Source organism: Microtus ochrogaster, chromosome 19, assembly GCF_000317375.1.
Source record: "Microtus ochrogaster isolate Prairie Vole_2 chromosome 19, MicOch1.0, whole genome shotgun sequence".
Taxonomy (NCBI): domain Eukaryota; kingdom Metazoa; phylum Chordata; class Mammalia; order Rodentia; family Cricetidae; genus Microtus; species Microtus ochrogaster.
Window position 1 is genome coordinate 53,288,721 of NC_022021.1, and position 20,636 is coordinate 53,309,356.

General features: G+C 37.5%; 1 protein-coding gene across 3 annotated transcripts in view; it reads right to left on the minus strand.

Annotated features, from left to right (window-relative positions):
• The window catches only part of Ipo11 (importin 11), a 159,886-nt gene that overhangs the window by 113,802 nt on the left and 25,448 nt on the right, over positions 1-20,636 (minus strand). For all 3 annotated transcript variants that reach the window (XM_005356759.3, XM_013349792.2, XM_005356758.2), the window contains 7 exons: positions 15,988-16,120; positions 13,850-13,908; positions 11,465-11,513; positions 10,055-10,125; positions 8,600-8,792; positions 7,763-7,915; positions 753-796 (listed from right to left, as the gene is read on the minus strand). In XM_005356759.3, the coding sequence (XP_005356816.1) occupies positions 753-796; positions 7,763-7,915; positions 8,600-8,792; positions 10,055-10,125; positions 11,465-11,513; positions 13,850-13,908; positions 15,988-16,120 (702 nt within the window). The remainder of the gene's footprint in view (positions 1-752; positions 797-7,762; positions 7,916-8,599; positions 8,793-10,054; positions 10,126-11,464; positions 11,514-13,849; positions 13,909-15,987; positions 16,121-20,636) is intronic.

The following is a 20,636-nucleotide window of genomic DNA, read 5'->3' on the forward strand; positions in this document are numbered from 1 at the left end:
AACACTTTATTAAAAATTAAGGTACCTCAAACCAGGTGGTAGTGGCGCACACCTTTAATCCCAGCAACAAAGAGGCAGAGGCAGGCAGATCATTGTAAGTTCGAGGCCAACCTGGTCTACAAGGGCTAGTTCATAGTTTCAGGACAGGGTCCAAAGCTACAGAGAAACCCTGTCTCGAAAAACCAAACAGAGCTGCCTTTAATCCCAGCACTCAGAAGGTAGAGGCAGGAGGATAGCTGTGAATTGAGGACAGCCTCGACTACAAAGCAATTCCAGGACAGTCAGATATTACACAGAGAAACCCTGTCTCAAAACAAACAAACAAACAAAGTATCAAGCCTGGTAGTGGTTGTGCATGCCTTGAATCCCAGCAAACAAGAGGAAGAGGGAGGCAAATTTCTAAGTTTGAGGCCAGCCTGGTCTACAGAGAGAGTTCTAGGACAGTCAGGGTTTCACAGAGAAACCCTGTCTTGCAAAACCAAAAGGTATCAAAAAGATCTTTATCAAGAAAATATAAAGAGGGCCATTCCAAAGCAAAAGTGTCAGATTTCATTGACATGTTTTCTACTTATACAATAACAATTATTTCTCAAGCAAATTAACAAAGAAAATAGCAGTCTACCATCATCATCCTAATAAAAAAAATTCAGACTAAAATCCATAATTTACAGTTGACTCTGTCCAACTCCAATGTGGAGTTGTCAATGAACACTAAGGCTTTCCCATCAAAGTTTCTTTCCATTAATACTCACCCTCAAACTGTATTTCCAAGAGTCTCCTCCTGTTTCTTCCACTGCTGCAATTAAAAACATGAAAAGTAATGCTTTCCAGAAACCTAAAGTGATGTTGCCAAAGCATAGCACTCATGTGACTGTCTGAACCCTAACACTAGATGCCCATCCTTGAGAACCTTTCTTCCGGCTACAAATCACATTTTTGTACTTTACACTCTCCATGAACCACTCATATAAATACCTTTTAAGCACTTTTGCTTTCTCGAAAAAAAATTTGCTGGAAAAAAAGCTCAAACTTCCTGCATTTCCCCAACAGACGAAAATACACAATGTGGCATTACAACTCTGAGAATCATTTTAATGCGTGCAGTCATGATTCTCAAGTTAAAACTTGTCACACTTCCCACCAATTTTCTGTATGTTTAAAGTTCAAGTAAAAATACTTTAGGACAAAAAAAAAAAAACCCCTAAGGATTTAATATTCAAAATTCATTTACACATTATAAAATTATATACACTATATTTTAAAAAAGTAATATTGACAGAGTGGACCAAGAATGAGTGACCAGCTAGTTCCTCAACTAGACAACACAGTCTCTAGGCCATAGACCCAGAGACAAAACCCCAGGCCCCCCCTACACAGGCACCTGCTGGCTGGCTGCCAGCCAGCCAGCAGGCAACCCTCCTACGGACAGGCTGCTCCAACATCCCCCATCAATCCCTGTAATCAACAAGTCTCACGGTGCCACTGAACCTCCCCATCCCCGTGACCTCAATGGTCATTGAGATACACACTGCATCTGCACAGAGAGCAAGAGTGGGGCCCCTAAGACACAGACAGCAACTACATGATCCATCCAACAGTCGATCCCTGAGACACAGACAGCAACTACATGATCCATCCGACAGTCGATCCCTGAGACACAGACAACAACTACATGATCCATCCAACAGTCGATCCCTGAGACACAGACAGCAACTACATGATCCATCCGACAGTCGATCCCTGAGACACAGACAGCAACTACATGATCCATCCAATAGTCGATCCCTGAGACACAGACAGCAACTACATGATCCATCCAACAGTCGATCCCTGAGACACAGACAGCAACTACATGATCCATCCAACAGTCGATCCCTGAGACACAGACACCGACACCGACAGTAAGGGTTGGACCAAGAGACAAAGACACTGACTGAACCAACTGCAGGAAGAGAGGGGTAAGCGCTAATGCAAGAACACATTCAACAACCTAAAGAGCAATATGGTAACACCAGAACCTAGTGGTCCTGCAACATGAAGACCTAAACATCCTAACTCAGAAGAGGAAGAAAATAACCTTAAACATAACTTCATGAAGATGAAAAAGACCCTTAAAGATGAAATGAAAATTTCCCTTAAAGAGATGGAGGAAAAGAAAACAACTGGCAGAAACCAGTAAATCTCTTAAAGAGAGCCAAGAAAACCAAAAAAAAAAGCACAAACAGGTGAAGCAAACAATTCAAAAAGCTCAATCTTGAAAATTGAAATAGAGGCAATAAGAAAAAGACAAACCATTTCTGAAATGGAAAATATGGGTAAACAAATATGAACAACAGATGTAAGGATAACCAACAGAATATAAGAGATGGAAGAGAAAATCTCAGGAGCTGAAGATACAATTGAGGAAATAGATTCATTGGTCAAAAAAAATGTTAAATTCAACAAATTCTTAACACAGAACATCCAGGAAATTGGACACCATGAAAAGACCAAACCTAAGAATAGGGAAAGGAGTACGCCAGCTCAATGGCACAGAAAATATATTTAACAAAATATAAAAAACTTTTCCTAAAAAAAAAAAACAAAAAAACAAAACTTTTCTTACAGAAGGATATGCCTATGGAAAATCTAAAAAGCTTAAAGAATACCAAAAAGACTGAACAACAACAACAAAAACAATTCCCTTGTCATAATAATCAAAACACTAAACATACCAAATAAAGAAAGAATATTAAGAGTTGCAAAGAAAAAAAGGTCAAGAAACAAATAAAAGCAGACCTATCAGAATTACACCCAATTTCTCAATGGAAACCCCGACAGCCAACGGGTTCTGGACAGATGTGCTGTAGACATTAAAGAACAAGAAGACAAGCACACACTATACCCAGCAATGCTTTCAATTACCACAGACAGAGAAAACAAGACATTCTATAACAAAACCAGATTTAAACAATACGTATGCACAAATCCAGTCTTACAGAAATTGCTAGAAGGAAAACTCCAACCCAAGGAAGTTAGATACACCCACGAAAACACAGGCAACAGATAACCTTACACCAGCAAACCGCAAAGATAGGAAACACATAAACACTACCACCAAAAAGTAACAAACAGGAATTAACAATCACTGGTCATTAATATCTCTTAATATCAATGGACTCAATTCACCTTTAAAAAGACAAAAGCTAAAAGAATGGATAGGAAAACATGATCCATCCTTCTATTGCATACATGAAAACACACCTCAACCACAAAGACAAACCATTACGTCAGAGTAAAGAGTTGGGAAAAGATTTTCTAATCAAATGGACCTGAGAAACAAGTGAGTGTACATATCCTAATATCTAACAAAACAGATTTCAAACTAAAATCGAACAAAAAAGATGAAGAGGGACACTTCATACTAATCACAGGAAAAATCCATCAAGATGAAGTCTCAATTCTGAACATCTATGCCCCTAATACAAGAGCACCAACATATGTAAAAGAAACATTACTAAAGCTTAAGTCGCACATCAAACCACACACACTAATAGTAGGAGACTTCAACACCCGAATCTCACCAACGAATAAGTCTGTCATTAGCAGAGAATTAAGAGAAAACTAACAGATGTCATGACTCAAATGGATTTAATAGAACATTTCACCCAAACACACACACAAAATACCTTCTTCTCAGCACCTCATGGAACTTTCTCTAAAATTGAACACATACTTGGTTAACACAGCAAACCTCAACAGATACAAAAAAATTGGAATAACCCTATAGCTTTTTGGATCACCATGGTTTAAAGTTAGAATTCGGGGCCGGAGAGATGGCCAGAGGTTAAGAGCACTGACTGTTTTTCCAGAGGCTCTGAGTTCAAATTCCAACAACCACGTGGTGGCTCCCAACCATCTGTAATAAGATCTGGTGCCCTCTTCTGGCCTTCAGGGACACACACAAGCAGAATGTCATATACATAACTAATATTAATTAAAAAAAAAGATAAAGTTAGAATTCAACAACCACACTAACTGCAGAAAGACTACAAACTCATGAAAACTAAACAATGCTCAAGTGAATCACCCCTGGTGGCAAGGAAGAAAGAAAGAGAGAAATTAAAGACTTCCTAGAATTCAACAAAAATGAAGGCACAACATAACCAAACCTATGGGACACTATGAAAGCAGAACTAATAAAAAAGTTCATAGCATGAAATGCCTACATAAAGAACCTGGAGAAATCTCACTCTAGCTACTCAACAGCACACTTGAAAGCTCTAGAACAAAAAGAAGCAGAGTTGGAGGAATAGATAAGAGGAAATAATCAAATTGAGGACTAAAATCAATAAAATAGAAAGAAAACAATACAAAGAATCAATAAAACAAAGAGCTGGCTTTTTGGAAAAAAAAAATGAACAAGATAGACAAACCCTTATCCAAACTAAACAAAAGACAGAGAGAGAACATCCAAATTAATAAAATCAGAAATGAAAAGGGGGGAAGAACAACAGACACTGAGGAAATCCAGAGAATCATTTGGCCATACTTCAAAAACCTGTACTCCGCAGAATTGGAAAATATTAAAAAAAAAAAAAAGACATTTTTCCGGATAGGTTCAACATACCAAAATTAAATCAAGACTAAGTAAACAATTTAAATAGACCTATAACTCCTAAGGAAATAAAAGCAGTCATCAAAAGTCCCCCAATCAAAAAAATTCTGGGAACAGATGGTTTCAGCGCAAAAATTCTACCAGAACTTCAAAAAAGAGCTAACACCTATACTCCTCAAATTGCTTCACACAATAGAAATGGAAGGACAATACCAAACTCTTTTTATAAGGCTACAGTTACCTGATACCCAAAAGATACAAGAACTCAAAAAAGAAAAGGATAATCAGCCTATAGTACATGACCCCAGAGAAGCTAGGTAATAAGGAGGCTAGTAAAAGAGACATGCATGGATCCCCTGTGAAGGGGAAACACAGATCTGAGAAAATCAGGAGCATGGTGTTGGGGGGAGAGGGGACACGAGGGAACAGGATGGGGAACAGGATGGCTGAGATGGGGGAAGAACAGAGAGGGAGAACAAGGAAGGGGCTCTCTTGATTGAGAAAGTCATGAGAGGGCTAGCGAGAAACCTGGCACTAGAGAAAATCCCAGGAATCCACAAGGATGACCCCAGCTAAGACCCTAAGCAATAGTGGAGAGGTCTCTGAACTGGCCTTCCCACATAACTGTCATCATAGAACCTTCATCAAGCATCTGATGGAAGCAGATGTAGAGATTCACAGAAAAGCCTGGGCTGAGCTCATGGAGCCAAGCTGAAGAGATAGAGGAGCAATATGAGCAAAGGGGTCAAGACCATGATGGGGATACCCATAGAAACAGCTAACCTGATGGAAGCTCACTGACTCTGGACTCACAGTGGGGCAACCTGCATAGGACCAAACTAGGCCCTCTGAATATGGATACAGTTATGATGCTTGGGCAGTCTGTAGGACCACTGGCAGTAGGACCAGGCTTTATCCCTAGTGCTTGAACTGGCTTTTTGGAGCACATTCTCTTAGAGGGATACCTTGCACAGACTAGATAAAAGGAGGAAGGCCTTGGTCTACCTCAAAGTGATATGCCAGACTGTGTTGACTCCCCATGGGAAGTGTTACCCCCTCTGAGGACTGGAAGGAGAGCGGGAAGTTGGAAGGAGCAGAAGGAAGGGAGTGAGTGGGAACTGGGATTGATATGCAACATGAGAAAAGATTGTTTTAAAAAAACAAATTTAAAAAAAGGAAAAAATAAGATTCTAGTTAGAAAAAAAGGACACACTGTGCGATGAAATAATCCATTTTCCAAATAGCTTAAAATAATTTCTGAATAAAAGCAGAGAGGATAAGTGTTCCCAAAAGTTTAAAGCCATCTTAAAATATTGAAGAAACATGTACAACTTTGGGCATCTAGTCAAAGTTACAGAAAGAGGGTAAAATCGCCTATGTCCTGGTGCAGCCAAAGGGCTTCCCATAGAGGTAGTCTATACGTGTATTCACACATGTGAATGTGAGTGTTATATGTGTGTCCAATTGAGTAGGGGTGCATAAGTGCATATAAGTGGTGTTTCCTTTAATGACTGTCCACCTGCTACAGTGGCACAGGTCTCTCACTGGGCCCAGACTCTCCACTTAGGCAAATCTAGTTAATACATTTGCTCAGTAATTCTTTGTCCCCACATCCTGCACCCTGGGATGAGAGGGGCACCACTATGCCGTGTGGCTTTGACAAGGGTTCTAGGGATTCAAGTTCTGATCCTCACACTCCCAGAGGTAAACACTGTACTCTAGCATCTATGCAGCCCAACAAAGACGCTTCATAGACACAGGATTCTTCTCTTTTCTATAACAACCTTGGCAGATTTATGCTATGCATCTATCAACTACTGAAACTCACAACTGTTAAGGAATATGAAGATGAAAGAAAAGAGCATTTTTAATAATTAAAAAAAAATTCACAGGTGGGGTTGGAGAGAGGGCTCAGCAGTTAAAAGCATTGCTAGCTCTTCCAAAGGTCCTGAGTTCAATTCCCAGCAAACCACATGGTGGCTCACAACCCTCTTCTGGTCTGCAGGTATAACACAGAGAGAACATTGTATACATACATACATACATACATACATACATACATACATACATAAATAAATAAATATTTTTTAAAAAATATTCCCAGGTGCATGAAAGATGGTTCAGAGGGTAACAGTGCTTACTGCCAAGCTTGACAACCAAAGTTTCTTCCCTGCGGCCTAAAGAATAGAGGAAAAAAAAAATTGTGCAGGTATGTGCATCTACTCACTAAGTGAAATGTAATTTTAAATTAAAAAATTTAAAAAAAAAACAAGCTTGGGGTAGAAGATTCACTTTTCCTGTCCTATAAAAATTAATATACAAGCCAGGTGGTAGTGTACAACTTTAATCCCAGCACTTGGGAGGCAGAGGCAGGCGGATCTCTGTGAGTTCGAGGCCAGCCTGGTCTACAAGAGCTAGTTCCAGTATAGGCTCAATATGGAATCACAAAACAGAAACTAACCTATAAGAGATTAGAAGTTAATTCTATGTTTTCATTCTAAACTACATAATACAAGCTATTTTCTTTTTCTTTTCTTTCTTCTCCTTGGTTTCTTTTTGTAGCTTTAGCTGTCCTGGAACTTGCTCTGTAAACCAGTCTGGCCTCAAACTCTGAGATCTGCCTGCCTGCCTCTGCCACTGGAGTGCTGGGACTAAATATGTGTACCACCATGTCCAGTTAAGGACAGCTAAAAATGTTACACATCTCTTTCCAGAACAAAACTGTGTAATGCATCTGAGTAAGAAACTTATTTTCTACTTCTCACTTTGCCTGAAAGGGTAAGAGAAGGTAAGTTAATTGTGTAGCAGCATACACACATTAAGCAACTGCGCCACTGGAGCTCCAAATTTCATTTTAAAAAGGCAAAGGTGTACTGGTACGCGCCTTTAATCCCAGCACTTGGTTCAAGGCCAGCCTGGTCTATATGGTGAGTTTTAGGACAATCTGTCAGAGCTACAGAGAAAGACCCTTAACAAAAGCAAGGGAGGAGAGGAGAGGAGGGGAGAGAAGGGGAGGGGAGGAAAGAAAAGGAAAGAAAAAGACAGGACAGGACAGGAAAGGAAAGGGAGCCAAAATCAGAAGTGCAATGTTTTTCCCCTATCATTCAAACATATACTTGTTTATGAAAGAGAGAGTCATATGAAAACTGAAAAGTTAATTCTTACTAAAGCCTTCTGGATCTTCTTCCCACATTGTCAGTTCTTCTTCAGTTAATAAAAAATAATGAGAGACTAATCTTCGACATATCTCTGTCAACGTGGGATATGTGAAGAATGCCATCTTAATCTTATGGGCTTCAATTGTTTCAGGGCTGCTATCTAGAAAAATAAAATTTCCAGTTAATAGATTAGTCATTCTCTCTAAGCCGGATCTTTTAAGTAAAATAAAAAATGTACTTTCAGAAGAAAAGATATACTTGAGTATGAATCTCTTCGTGAACAGTATGAACCTATTTTTAAGGTACTCTTCCCGTTATTTGTAATGCATGAGTTCATCAGTCCAGCTGCATCCTAACTACTATAATTTATACACAACTGCAATGTTGTCCCAACATACAAAATGATCTCCCTCCCAATCCATCTCTTCCATTCTTCCTACCTTGCTACAAGACCTTATTCACCTTCACACCTATACCAAAAGCATTCCAGATAACACAGCATATAATTCAGCCTTGTCTACAAACAACTCAACTTTGTAAGAAGTCAGAGAAAAGTTTTATTCTATAAAGAATAAGAACAAATAGTAATAAGGAGCTGCAAAGGCTATTGTGGAATAATTCCTAAATTGTATAAGTTTCAAATCATCTACTGTGTTACAAAACAGGTCAGGAAATATAAACAATTTGACTTTAAAAACCAATATTCACAAATTATATTGTAAAGTGTTTCTCATAACAATAGAATTTTCATATTAAAATGAATGTCACAAAAACTGTATTACGATAGTAATTACATCACACTTGGATTAAAATTTTTCTAAAAAAAAAATCAGTGGAGTATTACCTTCAAAATTTTTGGATGGCTTATAAGCATAATTTTTGACAATCATCTTAATAAGATTCATGCACTGGACAATGAATCGCTCAAACGTAACACCTTCACCAACTTCAGTAAAAACATAGCTTACAGAAAATTCCAGTGACCTCTGAATTAGGGGAGTAAATGAAATGGGGTGCTGATCCAAGAAGTCCAAGAGCTATAAAGAAAAGAAAAGCTTGAATGGTATTTTGTACAAAATCATTATAGAACATATTACTCCGATTTTCTAATAACTATTTAACTAGTTTTAACCTTCATGGGAACTCCGGGCATAACAGATTCAGATACACTATGACCCTTCTTGGAATATATCACAAATCATAGATTTTTTTTCCAAGCTTTACCCTCATAAAGAACTTTCTAGAATTTCTAATGCAGAGACCGAAAAGATACTATTAACTTTGTAACAATGAGTAAATGTGATATAAAAAACGTTAGGTGTATATTACAGGCTTTTTAAAAGAACAATAGTTAGAAGACATTAAAAATAAGACTGTCTTCTTTATGAACCATATTTGATTTCTATGACTGCCAGAGCTACACAGAGAAGAGTCTGTCTCAAACTATATAAATAAATAGAAAAGAAAGCAAGTAAACAAACACACACATCAGCTTTATATTGGGTTTTTAAAGGTTAAATTGATTTGATTTTGATTGATACTACCTAGAATGTAAGAAATGAAGATACTGACATTCAAATCTAACCCTAACAATAAAGCATCGATAAAAGAAAAAAACAAATATTCTGACCATCTTCAAGTACCCATTTTGAGTGCAGTCTCCAGTCAGGCCTTCCTAAGTGATAGAACACAGTTCTTTTTATTTCTCCCAATTCTCCAAGCCCCAATTTTCATAAAATATTATATAAAATTGACTTTATCAGCCATTGGGCAGTACAACCATAAATTCCTTTCAAAAGATGTGGTAATTGTGATAATATTCTGATATTCATTCTGAATATACCCTGTGATATTATAGTTACCAGCTGCATCTGATCTACTTCTGGCTGAACTGCTTTTTCCTTTTTTCCCCTTAGATCTCTAGTAGACCTAAGAATAATGAACTTTAGAAAACTCAAGTTTATAGTCATTATAGTTGATTTTATTTTCCCAGTAGTGCTAACAAAACGGAAGGCTTAGTGCATACTAGGCAATCCATCAACCACTACATAACCAACTAGAATTGATTCTTTTACATCCAGTTAACTTACACATTATGACATTTTACAGGCAAATTTAATTACTATACATGTTTTTAAAGTTTAAAGATAACAAAGGTGATTTCAGTTTTCCAAAGACTTAAAACATGTTTTCTTTCATTAAAGTAAAAACTATACAAATATACAAATATATTTTCCTTTCTAAATATGAGGTGTGTTTTACTTGAAAAAAAACATATACAACCAAAAAGAACACTTACCACTTTAGTGAAAAGAATGATGGTCTTTTCCAGCCTATCTCGACATACATTATCTGTACCTATATTTCTACCTATTAAGAATATAATTCAAGTTTTTAATAGTCTGTAAAATTACAAAAAGCATTAAAACTTTAACAAAAAAGAGATATTTCACATAAGAAATTCATGATTAAAAAAGCAGTAACAAGATTTGTACCTAATAAACCGAGTAACCATCAATGTTACAATAAACAAAATTAATTCTAAAATATAAAGTGAACACATTTTTTTTAAAAAATGATAATTTTAGCAACAAATTACAAATCACATTTTTAAGGACTAAATCGGTTGTATTTGAAGCATTTTTCAAACACAAAGCACCTAAAGAATAATGTATTCATTATTATTTTGTCATACTTTTATTCTGAAAACTCTTCCTCCTAATTTGCACATTCTGGATACTATCAGTCCTTCCGTTCCTTTGCTCTCTCATCACTCTCTATAATCCACTTTGACATACACCTCATTCAGCTAACTTTGGTACCGTCTTGGTGATGACCAGGGCAAAGGGACCTGGGTTTTGTTTTGTTTTAATTTAACTACACAATACAAAATGCCTGGCAACAGGTTCAATAAAGTATTTGCTATATTAAAAATGACAGGCATAAAATAATCAACAACCCCTACAAATGAGATTAAGATTCAGATAGCAAGTGTCTAAACACACTCACTGTACACACACACACACACACACACTAGTACAAATGCATCCCGAGCAAAGGTGTTCACAATCACATATATGGAAGAGACAGGATAACAAGTCACCAGTACAACACAAACATAAATGCAAAACTTCCTTTATGGAGCTTTGGATTACAAAAGATTACATAAAGTATCATTTAAGGAAGGACATTTATATCAGTGAAATATAAACTATACTAAAAGAGATAATCTAAACAGAACTGGGCATATTCTATACATATTACTTCTTAAAGAAAATTGCCATGCCTAGGGCAGCAGTATTAGTTAAAGGAAGGAGTGCACAGACAACACAGAATTTTAGGAAAGGGTTTCCTCTAGTCTTGGGACAAGTATATGGAGGCAAAACTAAGCTTCTGATTCAGCCTCAAGTTAGTTACCAACTTCTAAGACACTCATTCTAACCACATACAGGACCTGTTCTACTCCCGAGACCTCACTCATTCTAACCACATACAGGACCTGCTCTACTCCCGAGATCTCACTCAGATGATCCAAATGTGACACTGAGACAAATCGCTATCTACAGATTTGCATGTACAGAGTAGAAGCTGCTGATGCGTTAGGAATAGTTTACTAATCTATATTAACCCTCATTAATCCCAGCTGTTAATGAATAATAAACAGCACTGAATGTCAGTTCTAAAGTCAACATGCAATGGAAGGACTTACTGCACTCCAGAAACTGTTTGAGACGTTCAAATATTCCATGTAAAAAACCCTAGAAAAGAATACATTTTAAGATGTCTCAATGTATTCTGTTGTAAACATAACCTTACACTTTTTGTCAAGGATTCTAAACATAATTTTTATACAAGTATCTGAAAGAGCTAGAGTTGGTCAAATATGCCTAGAAGCCCAATAGGCTACAGACTAAAGGAAAACGGTCATGAACATAACAACCTCAAGGCCTACACATGCTAGGCAAGTCTGTATCACTAAGGTATATTCCCACCCCTTTTTATTTTGAGATATGGTCTTGCATATCTCAATCTGTACTCAAACTTGCAGTCTTCCTGTCAGAACATGCCAAGAAAATGGTATTACAGGTGTGTATCATGCTCAGCAACAATGCATCATCAAATGCAAACCAACAGGAAGACTCTTCAGTATCTTTTAGGAGGCCCTAACTAAATGTACTACTTCCCTCAACTTCATTCAGCCCCAAAATATCCCCACAGAACATGTAAACTGGGCTAAACTCATCATGTATTTAAGAAGAAATTACAGAGCTATAAGCTTGTGCACAGAAGAAAAAAAAGATATATATCAACAGTGAATATATAGTACAACTGTAGCAGGCTGAATAAAAATGGTCCCAACAGTCTCACTGAATGTTTGGTTTCCAGTTATTGGAGTGTATGGTAAGGATTAGGAAATGTGGCCTTGATGGAAGAGCTGCGTCACTACAGGGTGGGCTTTGGAGGTTTCAAAAGCCCATGCCATGCCTGACATGGGATGTCCTTCTATATGCGTCAATATGGTTAATAAAGAATCTGATTTGGCCAATTTGCCAGGAAGAACAGAACCAGATGAGAAATCCAAGCAAAGATATAGGGAAGAAGAAGAGAGAGTCAGGGAGATGCCAGCAGTTGCCGGGGAAACAAGATGTGAGGTAACAAGAGCCTCGTGGTAAAATATAGACTAATAGAAATGGGTTAATTTTAGTTGTAAGAGTTTATAATAATTATAAAGTTTATAATAATTATAAGTTTATAATAATATATAATAAGCTTGAGCTAATAGGCCAAACTGTTTGTTATTAATATTAAGCCTCAGAGTGGTTATTCGGGAACTGGCAGGCAGGAGAAAAACCTTCATTTATACAGGCCCAGTCAACTGTTGCCTACAATTCAGGATGTAAGTTCTCAGCTACTGTTGCTTCAGCGCCATGCCTGCCTGCCTCCATGTTCCCTGCTGCAATAATCATGGACTACCCCTCAGACACTGTAAGTAAGCCCCCAAATTAATGCTTTTTTTTTTATAAGCTACCTTGATCATGTTGTCTCTTCACAGCAAGAGAACTGTAACTAAGATAACAACCTATATGGGCTAGTATAAGGTTGTTTACACACACATACTGTTTACACACACCCTTAGTTTGTAGGTTGTAGTGTTTTGAATGAAAATAGCCCCCATGGATTATATGTTTAAATACTTGGTCCCCAGTTAGTGGAACTGTGTGGGAAGAGGTGTGCTCTTGTTAGAAGAGGTGTGTCACTGGTGAACAGATTTCAAATTTCAAAAGACTTATGCCATTACCAGTGTCCTCTCTGCCTCCTGCTTGCAGATTTAGATGTAAACTCTCAGCTGCTCCTGTTACAAAAGCTTTGCTACACCATGGACTCTTCTAACCTTCTAAAACCATAAGCCCAATCAAATGCCTTCTCCATGGTTATGGTCATGGTGTTTGATCTCCTATCAACATGCCTTTGCTGTAACCTTCTAAAACCATAAACCCAATTAAATGCTTTCTTTTATGAGTTGCTTTGACCATGGTGCTTGATCATAGCAAAAGAATGTTGTTTTTATTTTGCAGCGCTAGGTAGGGGTCTAACATAGGCCTCACATTATGAGAAGGCAAACATGTTATAACTAACTATATCTAAGGCTCATGGATTTATTCATCAAACTTCGTGTAAAGATCATGTATCACTATTAAGAAGAAACAATATTTCATTTTTAAATATAGAAAAATATCGAAGACTTAATTGACAATTTAGAATTCACCTAATAATGTTAAAACAGCATTAAAAATCTTAGGGATTCACTTCGACTTAAATTCAAATTAACGCTGTCAGTGTATCCTATAAGTTGAAAAACTATCCTAGGCCATTTCCCCTCCTTTATGTAACAGCCACTTTGATATGGTGAAAGCAGACAACTATAAAATTCACTATAACATAGAGACAATGATAAAAAAAAAACACACAAGAAAGACCTAGATAACCACTTAATTAAAAACTATTCCAAATCAATACCAGATAAAAAGATAGTCAGAAAAAACACCAAACACTTTCCCAAGGTCACTTGTCATAAATCCTTTCTGTTTCTTACCATCACCTCCAAATTCTTATGAGGTTCCACAAATCCATTCACAGTTAACTTACGTAGCACTGAAAAGCAAAGAAAGTTTCATTTGAACTGTATTTCTTCATATTTTATTCTACTACAATCATAATTATAATGAATCTGAATAACAAACTCAACCAACTCAAAGACACTTCCCACTTAGCAGATCCAGAGAGGTAATCATCTGAGTGAGCACAAAATCTGGTTCTTCTTTTTTTTTTTTTTTTTTTTTTGAGGTTGAATGTTTATTCAGGGGGTTATGGAGGAGGAAGGGTAAAGGGGGGGGAGAGAGAGAGAGAGAGAGAGAGAGAGAGAGAGAGAGAGAGAGAGAGAGAGAGAGAGAGAGAGAGAGAGGGAGAGGGAAGGAGAGGAGAGGAGAAAGAGACAGAGAAGGGGGTAAGCAGAGAAGTGGGGAGGCAGAAGCGAAGCTGCCTCTCCGAGAGGAAGATGGAAAAAAAGCAAATCTGGTTCTTCTGAACAACATGAACAGTGGTTGTTCTCACATGTCGCTATACTAGATATATAACTGTAGTAAGATTTTGACATTAAGGGTAATTTATTCTTAGAAATTTTAAGATACAACTAAAAACTTCAACTTTAGCTTATATGAAAATAAAGTATGTCTCCTAAAACCAATATAAAACTAAATTGTTCTCATATCTGGAATAGAGTGCTTAATTATGACTATTACATCTTATGGTAACTAAAATCCTTATGCACAGGGGCAATTAAGGTAATGGATTTTGAATCTGAGACAGGTTGAAGTCCCTTTTTCAGTACTCTATTACTTAGGGCAATTTTTCTATATCGACTTTCCTCAGGGAAAATGTGGTTACTACATCTGATTTCATAGTTACTAAAGGATTCAACAGTGCAATTTATGTAAAACAGCACAATTCCACAACAAGGATGATAGTATGAGACAATCTGGAAGAATAGGGAAGAACACAGAGCCTCTTGAATCCCAAGAGGAGACACTAATGTTGAGCCTCATCCCAGCCTAAGCCAAAATTAAAGTCACTTTATTAAATAAGAATTGCTATCTATATTACTATATAATTATCTATTAGATAGTGTTCATGAGCCCAAAGACCATATGTTAAAATTAAATTTAGGCTGGATGTAGTAGTAGTGTTGTAAATCTTTAATCCCAGAACTCAAGACGCAGAGGAAGATAGACCTCTGAGTTCAAGACCGGCCTAGGTTACCTATATACTGAGTTCCAGATCAGCCTGTGTTGGGAAAACAAACAAACAAATTAAGCTAGGCATATGATTGTCTACAGTCCAATTTCTTAAAATGTGGACAGTACTTTAAAACCATTCACACATTTGTTCGGAGAACTCATCTTAGGAGTTGTGCAGACACTGTCTAGTCAGTTCATGTAAAGGATGCCCTAGACAGTGGCAAGAGTGCACAGTGAGATCCCAAGGTAAAGGGCTGAGTATGTTTAAAGATCTTATAAACAAAACTTTTAAAAATGCAAAACAGGGCTCATTTCAGGAAGAGGAAAACAAGTTCTATGAGGAAAAACAAATAGAACAAAGAAACCACAGTGCTAGCCACCAGACTGGTTTGGGGAGGAGAAAGGGTGGCTCAGAGGTACAGGAAGCGCGGGCTCTAGTAAGAACACAGGGAACTTGGTCCATGGAAGGCAAGATGGAAATGATGCTACAAGAATGCTCACAAACACGGTAAGGAAAGCACAGCCCAAAACAGCTTCCCTACTGCCATCTCCTAGAGTCCAGCCAAGCCTGAGGCACAAAAACGTCAAAGGTCAAGTTTAAGGAAAAGAGACTTGAGAGACACCATTCAACCAAGCGAGTTAGAACTAAAACTGTAAGGACATGGTAAAAGTAGGGACCAGACTAAGAAATGTAAGGGAAAATAGAAGCACATGGAAAAAAAAAAAACCATATTCAGAGAACTGAGACCAAAGTAACATACAATTCATACATTTGAAATGACTTGGTATTTTGATAAGTTTCTTAGAAAAGAAAAAAAGCTCCCTAGTTCTTATCTTACAGAGAAATCAACCCATTTTTCCTAAGGACAACAGAGAAAGAAATCTGTCCGAGCAACTACTTGGCAACTGTGCTGAAGCACATCTGGTTTAACAGTACCTTTTAAGGACAGTAGTGTTCGCTCTAGTGAACTCAGAACTGCAGTTTCACTGCCAGAAGAAATCTGCTGCAGGAATGTGTCTGTATGATGGTTCCACAGAGAACAGGCAAAGCTATAAATTCCAGAAGCTAACTGCAAGAAAAAGCATCAAATTTGCACATCACTTGTTTTAATAATAAATTACAAATACAAGCAATTACATGTGGTCTTACAACAAAAAACACATATTCAGTGAGATTTGAAATAGTTAAAAAGTATTTATGGTGATGCTTCAAAGATTTTAACTACAATATAATGATTAGTGTTCACAGACTATTGCTTTAAACACACACACACAGAGACAAACCTAAAAAATTAGTCTCTTAAAACAATGTTTACCCTAATAATATCTATATTTACAAACTGGTGATTATTTTTGGCTTACGTTTTTGCACTCACTAATGGATTGAAAACTCAGATTTCCAAACAACCATTTATGGACCATCACTCAGTAAGTCACACATATTGACACACGATGATAAATGATAAAGTTAGTCTGACCTTCTGTGTTCCTCCTGCAGTTCTCTCCACGGTGTTTAAGTATTTAAAGCTAAAGACATACAAACCACATGACTTTCAGACTACGTTCCTGACCAGTACCAATGTTTAAAAACTGATCAATGGGCTGGGAAATGGCTCATTTATATAGCACTTGTCTGGCATGCTTCAGATCCTGATGCCTGTCCTTGGCATAAAAAAGAAGGGGAAGGACAGAAGCATACACCAGATTCCTTTACTGAGTATACAGTAAGTCTCCACCTGCCAGTGTGACACTCTGAAGCACAAACCAGCACTATCTTCAACGTTTCCCATGTACACGGTGTACAGATACAGCAGTGACACTTGACTATAATCCCGACCCTTGGAAGGTTGAGGCAAGAGGACTGCCAAGAAGGTAAGGTCAGCCTGAGATAGCCTTGTAAAACAAGTAATGTACAAATGTAATTTGGAACAAGTTCAGATAGCCACAGGATCTTCTTCTCAATACTGTCCAATACCACCATATGCTAAATTCACTAGAAAATGAAAAATTGATGGTGATAAGTATTCTTTAGTGCCTCAAAGTAAAATAAGATTAAAATCTAGCCTGATAGGTTGGCATTAACCTATAAAATCAGGAGGCTGAGGTAGGAGAATCACAGGCGAGCCTGTCATACACACTGAGACCCCATCACAAAAAAACAAGCAAAAGAAGCCTAATTTAAAACAAGATTAAACTAGGCAAATTGGTGCACACTTGTGACTTCAGGACTCATTAAACTAAGGAAAGAGAATCTCACATTTGAAGCCAAGCTGAGCTAGCTACACACTGAGACCGTGTCATTAATAAATAAACTAATGAAAGATTAAGCTTGAGAAGAGAGTCAACCACATAGAAACTGGCATTTGCTCAAGAAGGCAAACATTAAGGAAAAATCGGACACCCTGAATGAACCAGTACATTTCAAAATCATGCCAGATTTATATTAAGTGTTTTAAGTAATGACAACAAATGAACAAAATGATCTTAATTATTATAATTTTTAAGCATTAACTTCTGGTACCAGGATGTGAAGGTTTGAATAGGAACAGCTCGGGACTACATGGAGAAATCCTGTCTTGAAAAAAATTAAAAAAACAAAAAACAAAAAAACAGGCAGTGGTGGTGCACACATTTAATCCCAGCACTTAGGAGGCAGAGGCAGATAGATCTCTGTGAGTTTGAGGCCAGTCTGGTCTAAAGTGTGAGTTCCAAGACAGGCTCCAAAGTTACAGAAAAACCCTGTCTCGAAAAACCAAAGGGGAGGGGGATAAAACAATAGAAATGGCTCCCCTAGACTCATAGATTTGAAAATGCTTAGTTACTAGGGAGTGGCACATTTAGGAGTTGAGACTTTGTAGGAGGAAGAGTGTCACTTGGGGTGTGGGCTTTTAAGGTTTCAAATGATCAAGCCAGGGCCAGTGTTCATCTCTCTTCCTTGATGCCTGCCAATCAATAGGTATAACCCTCAGCTCCTTCTTCAGCACCCTTATTTCCTGACCTCTGAACCTGTAAGCCAGTCCCAATTACATGGTTTCCTTTATTAAGAGTTGCTATGGTTGTGACATCTTTTCATAGTAACAGAAACCTTAACTAAGACACAGGAGAAAATTATTTTACCAAAATATACCATCTGCACACAGAGTGCAAATTACACTATATATAAGAGCCTCTCCATTCAATCCCCAAAGTCTAAATAAGATATCCTCATCAAAAGATTAGAATAAAAGGAACATTTTCCTCATGGTTGAATCAAATTCATTAAAATAAATTTTGCTTGTTCCACAAAATCCATTACATTTAAAATCTGACTCCAAACACATATGAAAGAAAATTTGGTAATTCAGATAATCAAATAAAACAGTTAACTTGAAAGAAGGAGGTATGAAGATCAGGAGTTCAAGTCCAATCTCAGCTACACAATAAGTCTGAGGGAAGCCTGGGTACCTGAGACCCTGTCTCAAAAAACAAAAGAGGGTTTGTGAGAAGGCCCAGGAAGCTGGATCCCCAGAACCCACATAAAGTGAAAGAAGAGAAAAAACAACACCACAATGTTGTCCTCTGATCTCTATATGAACACTGTGGCACAATCATGTCTGCACACATCACACACACATGCATAATAATTTCGTAATATTATGTAAGTAATATGTTTGACATACATCAACTATTTCTGAATGGAGGCAATATACAACGTTGAATAAAAAATAAATGAACAGTTTAAAAATGTTTTCTTTAATATTCCTTGTTTCCTCGTTCAAATCTGGAGCACAGTACCTGAGTAAGGACAACAGACATGCACTAAGGCTCCAATGTAAGAGTTTTAGGCTAATCTAAAGCACAACAGAAACAGATGATTACAGTGCAGAAGCAATCCTAGCTCTCTTTGAAAAACAGCTTTTCCTTGATTAAACTTCAGTCAGATTCTCCTAAATCCCTTTGGTAATGAGGTATGAATGAACTACGGCCAGTCAAAGCTCCTCTCCCATCCACATCTCAGTCACTCTGGGTACCTGGTTAGGCGCCTTACCTCTACAAACCCAATGGTATCTCATCATCCTAGCTTGCCTACAGAAGCAGAATCCTGTTAGGTCACTTTAAACAGAAACTGCCCCTTATCCTGGACATTTCCTCCTAGTAACCTGCCAGCCACTCCCACCTTCCCCACCCTCTCCTGATTCTTTGACTATAAACTCCCATTTTCTTACATTCAGTGTTGTGCCGACCAACCTCTCTTCCCAACTGCAAGCCCTCCTCTAGTAGCTCCTTCTGGATAAAGCCAGTTTTACGATGACTGTCTTTGACAAGCATTTCAGAATTTTCCACAATTTCTTAGTCCTACTGTAAAACAAGGGAAGACTTAAAAAAAGGAACCACTGCCCACTATCATATCCACAAGCTATTCATAAACTTCATTTGCACCAGAGCCATCAATTGATGTCTGCTTATAAAGGCTCAGATGGAAAAGAAAAGGCAATGAAGTAAACCAAGTAGGAGGAATAAAAATATTTCTTCCACATTTTTTTTCTAAAAAATGCAGCAAGGAAAGGATGTTCAGTAAAACACTACACAAAAAAAAAAAAAAACTATATAATAAAACACTCTTGAGAACTGATTGGCCCAAACTCCAACTGGTTAGGTTTTCTTTCTAAACAGAAGACAGAGTGCCACCCACTGACAATTTGGTGAATTTAGCTGAGATGCACACACTTAACTCCTTTCAACATGAAAGTGAGTCATTATAGTAAGCTTAACTTGTTTTCGCATTTCAAGTATTCTTAAATACTCAGATTCACTGTCCTCAGAATTCCTATTAGGAAAAGTTAGCAATAAAGTATTAAAGTCATGGAACTCATAACTAATAGTGATGCAACAGATTGTAAAACCCAAGACACTATCACCTGAAACTAGTCAGCAAAAAGCAAGTCAACAAGCACAGAAGGTTGGACACAAACAGGAAGACTAGTTCCTTCAAGCAACAGCATGAAAAGGAGAAAGAAAGACAGGAGTGAATGCTACTCTTCTAAACTAATTAGAAGATTCTGAGACAGTGCACTTACAGGCTTAAGTAATCTTGGAAAAATATCTTTGAGAAGAGAATAATTAAATAAGACAGGAGTATTTTTTCTTACTTTCCTTAGATGTGATACATTAAATGATCAAAGAACAGTTTTTATAATAGACAAATAGGAAGATAGAACCCAAGTATGATGGTACAAGCCTGTAATAATCCCAGCACTTGGAGAGTAGAGACAGGAAGCTCAAGAGTTGGTCATGAGCTGGAGAGATCACCCTGCAATAAAGAACACTTGCTGCTCTTTCAGAGGACCCATTTTTGGCACCTAGCACACACATGGTGACTCATAACCATTTATAACTCAGTTTCCAGGGGATCTAACACCCTCTTCTTATCTCCTTGGACACCAGAAACACAAGCCATATACACACATACATGTAGTCAAACACTCATATAGATAAAATAAAAATAAAAATTTTAGGGGGAGTTGGGACAATCTGACTATTGCAGTCTTGCTGTTCTGGAACTTGATATGTAGACCAGGCTGCCCTAGAACTAATAGATCACCCTGA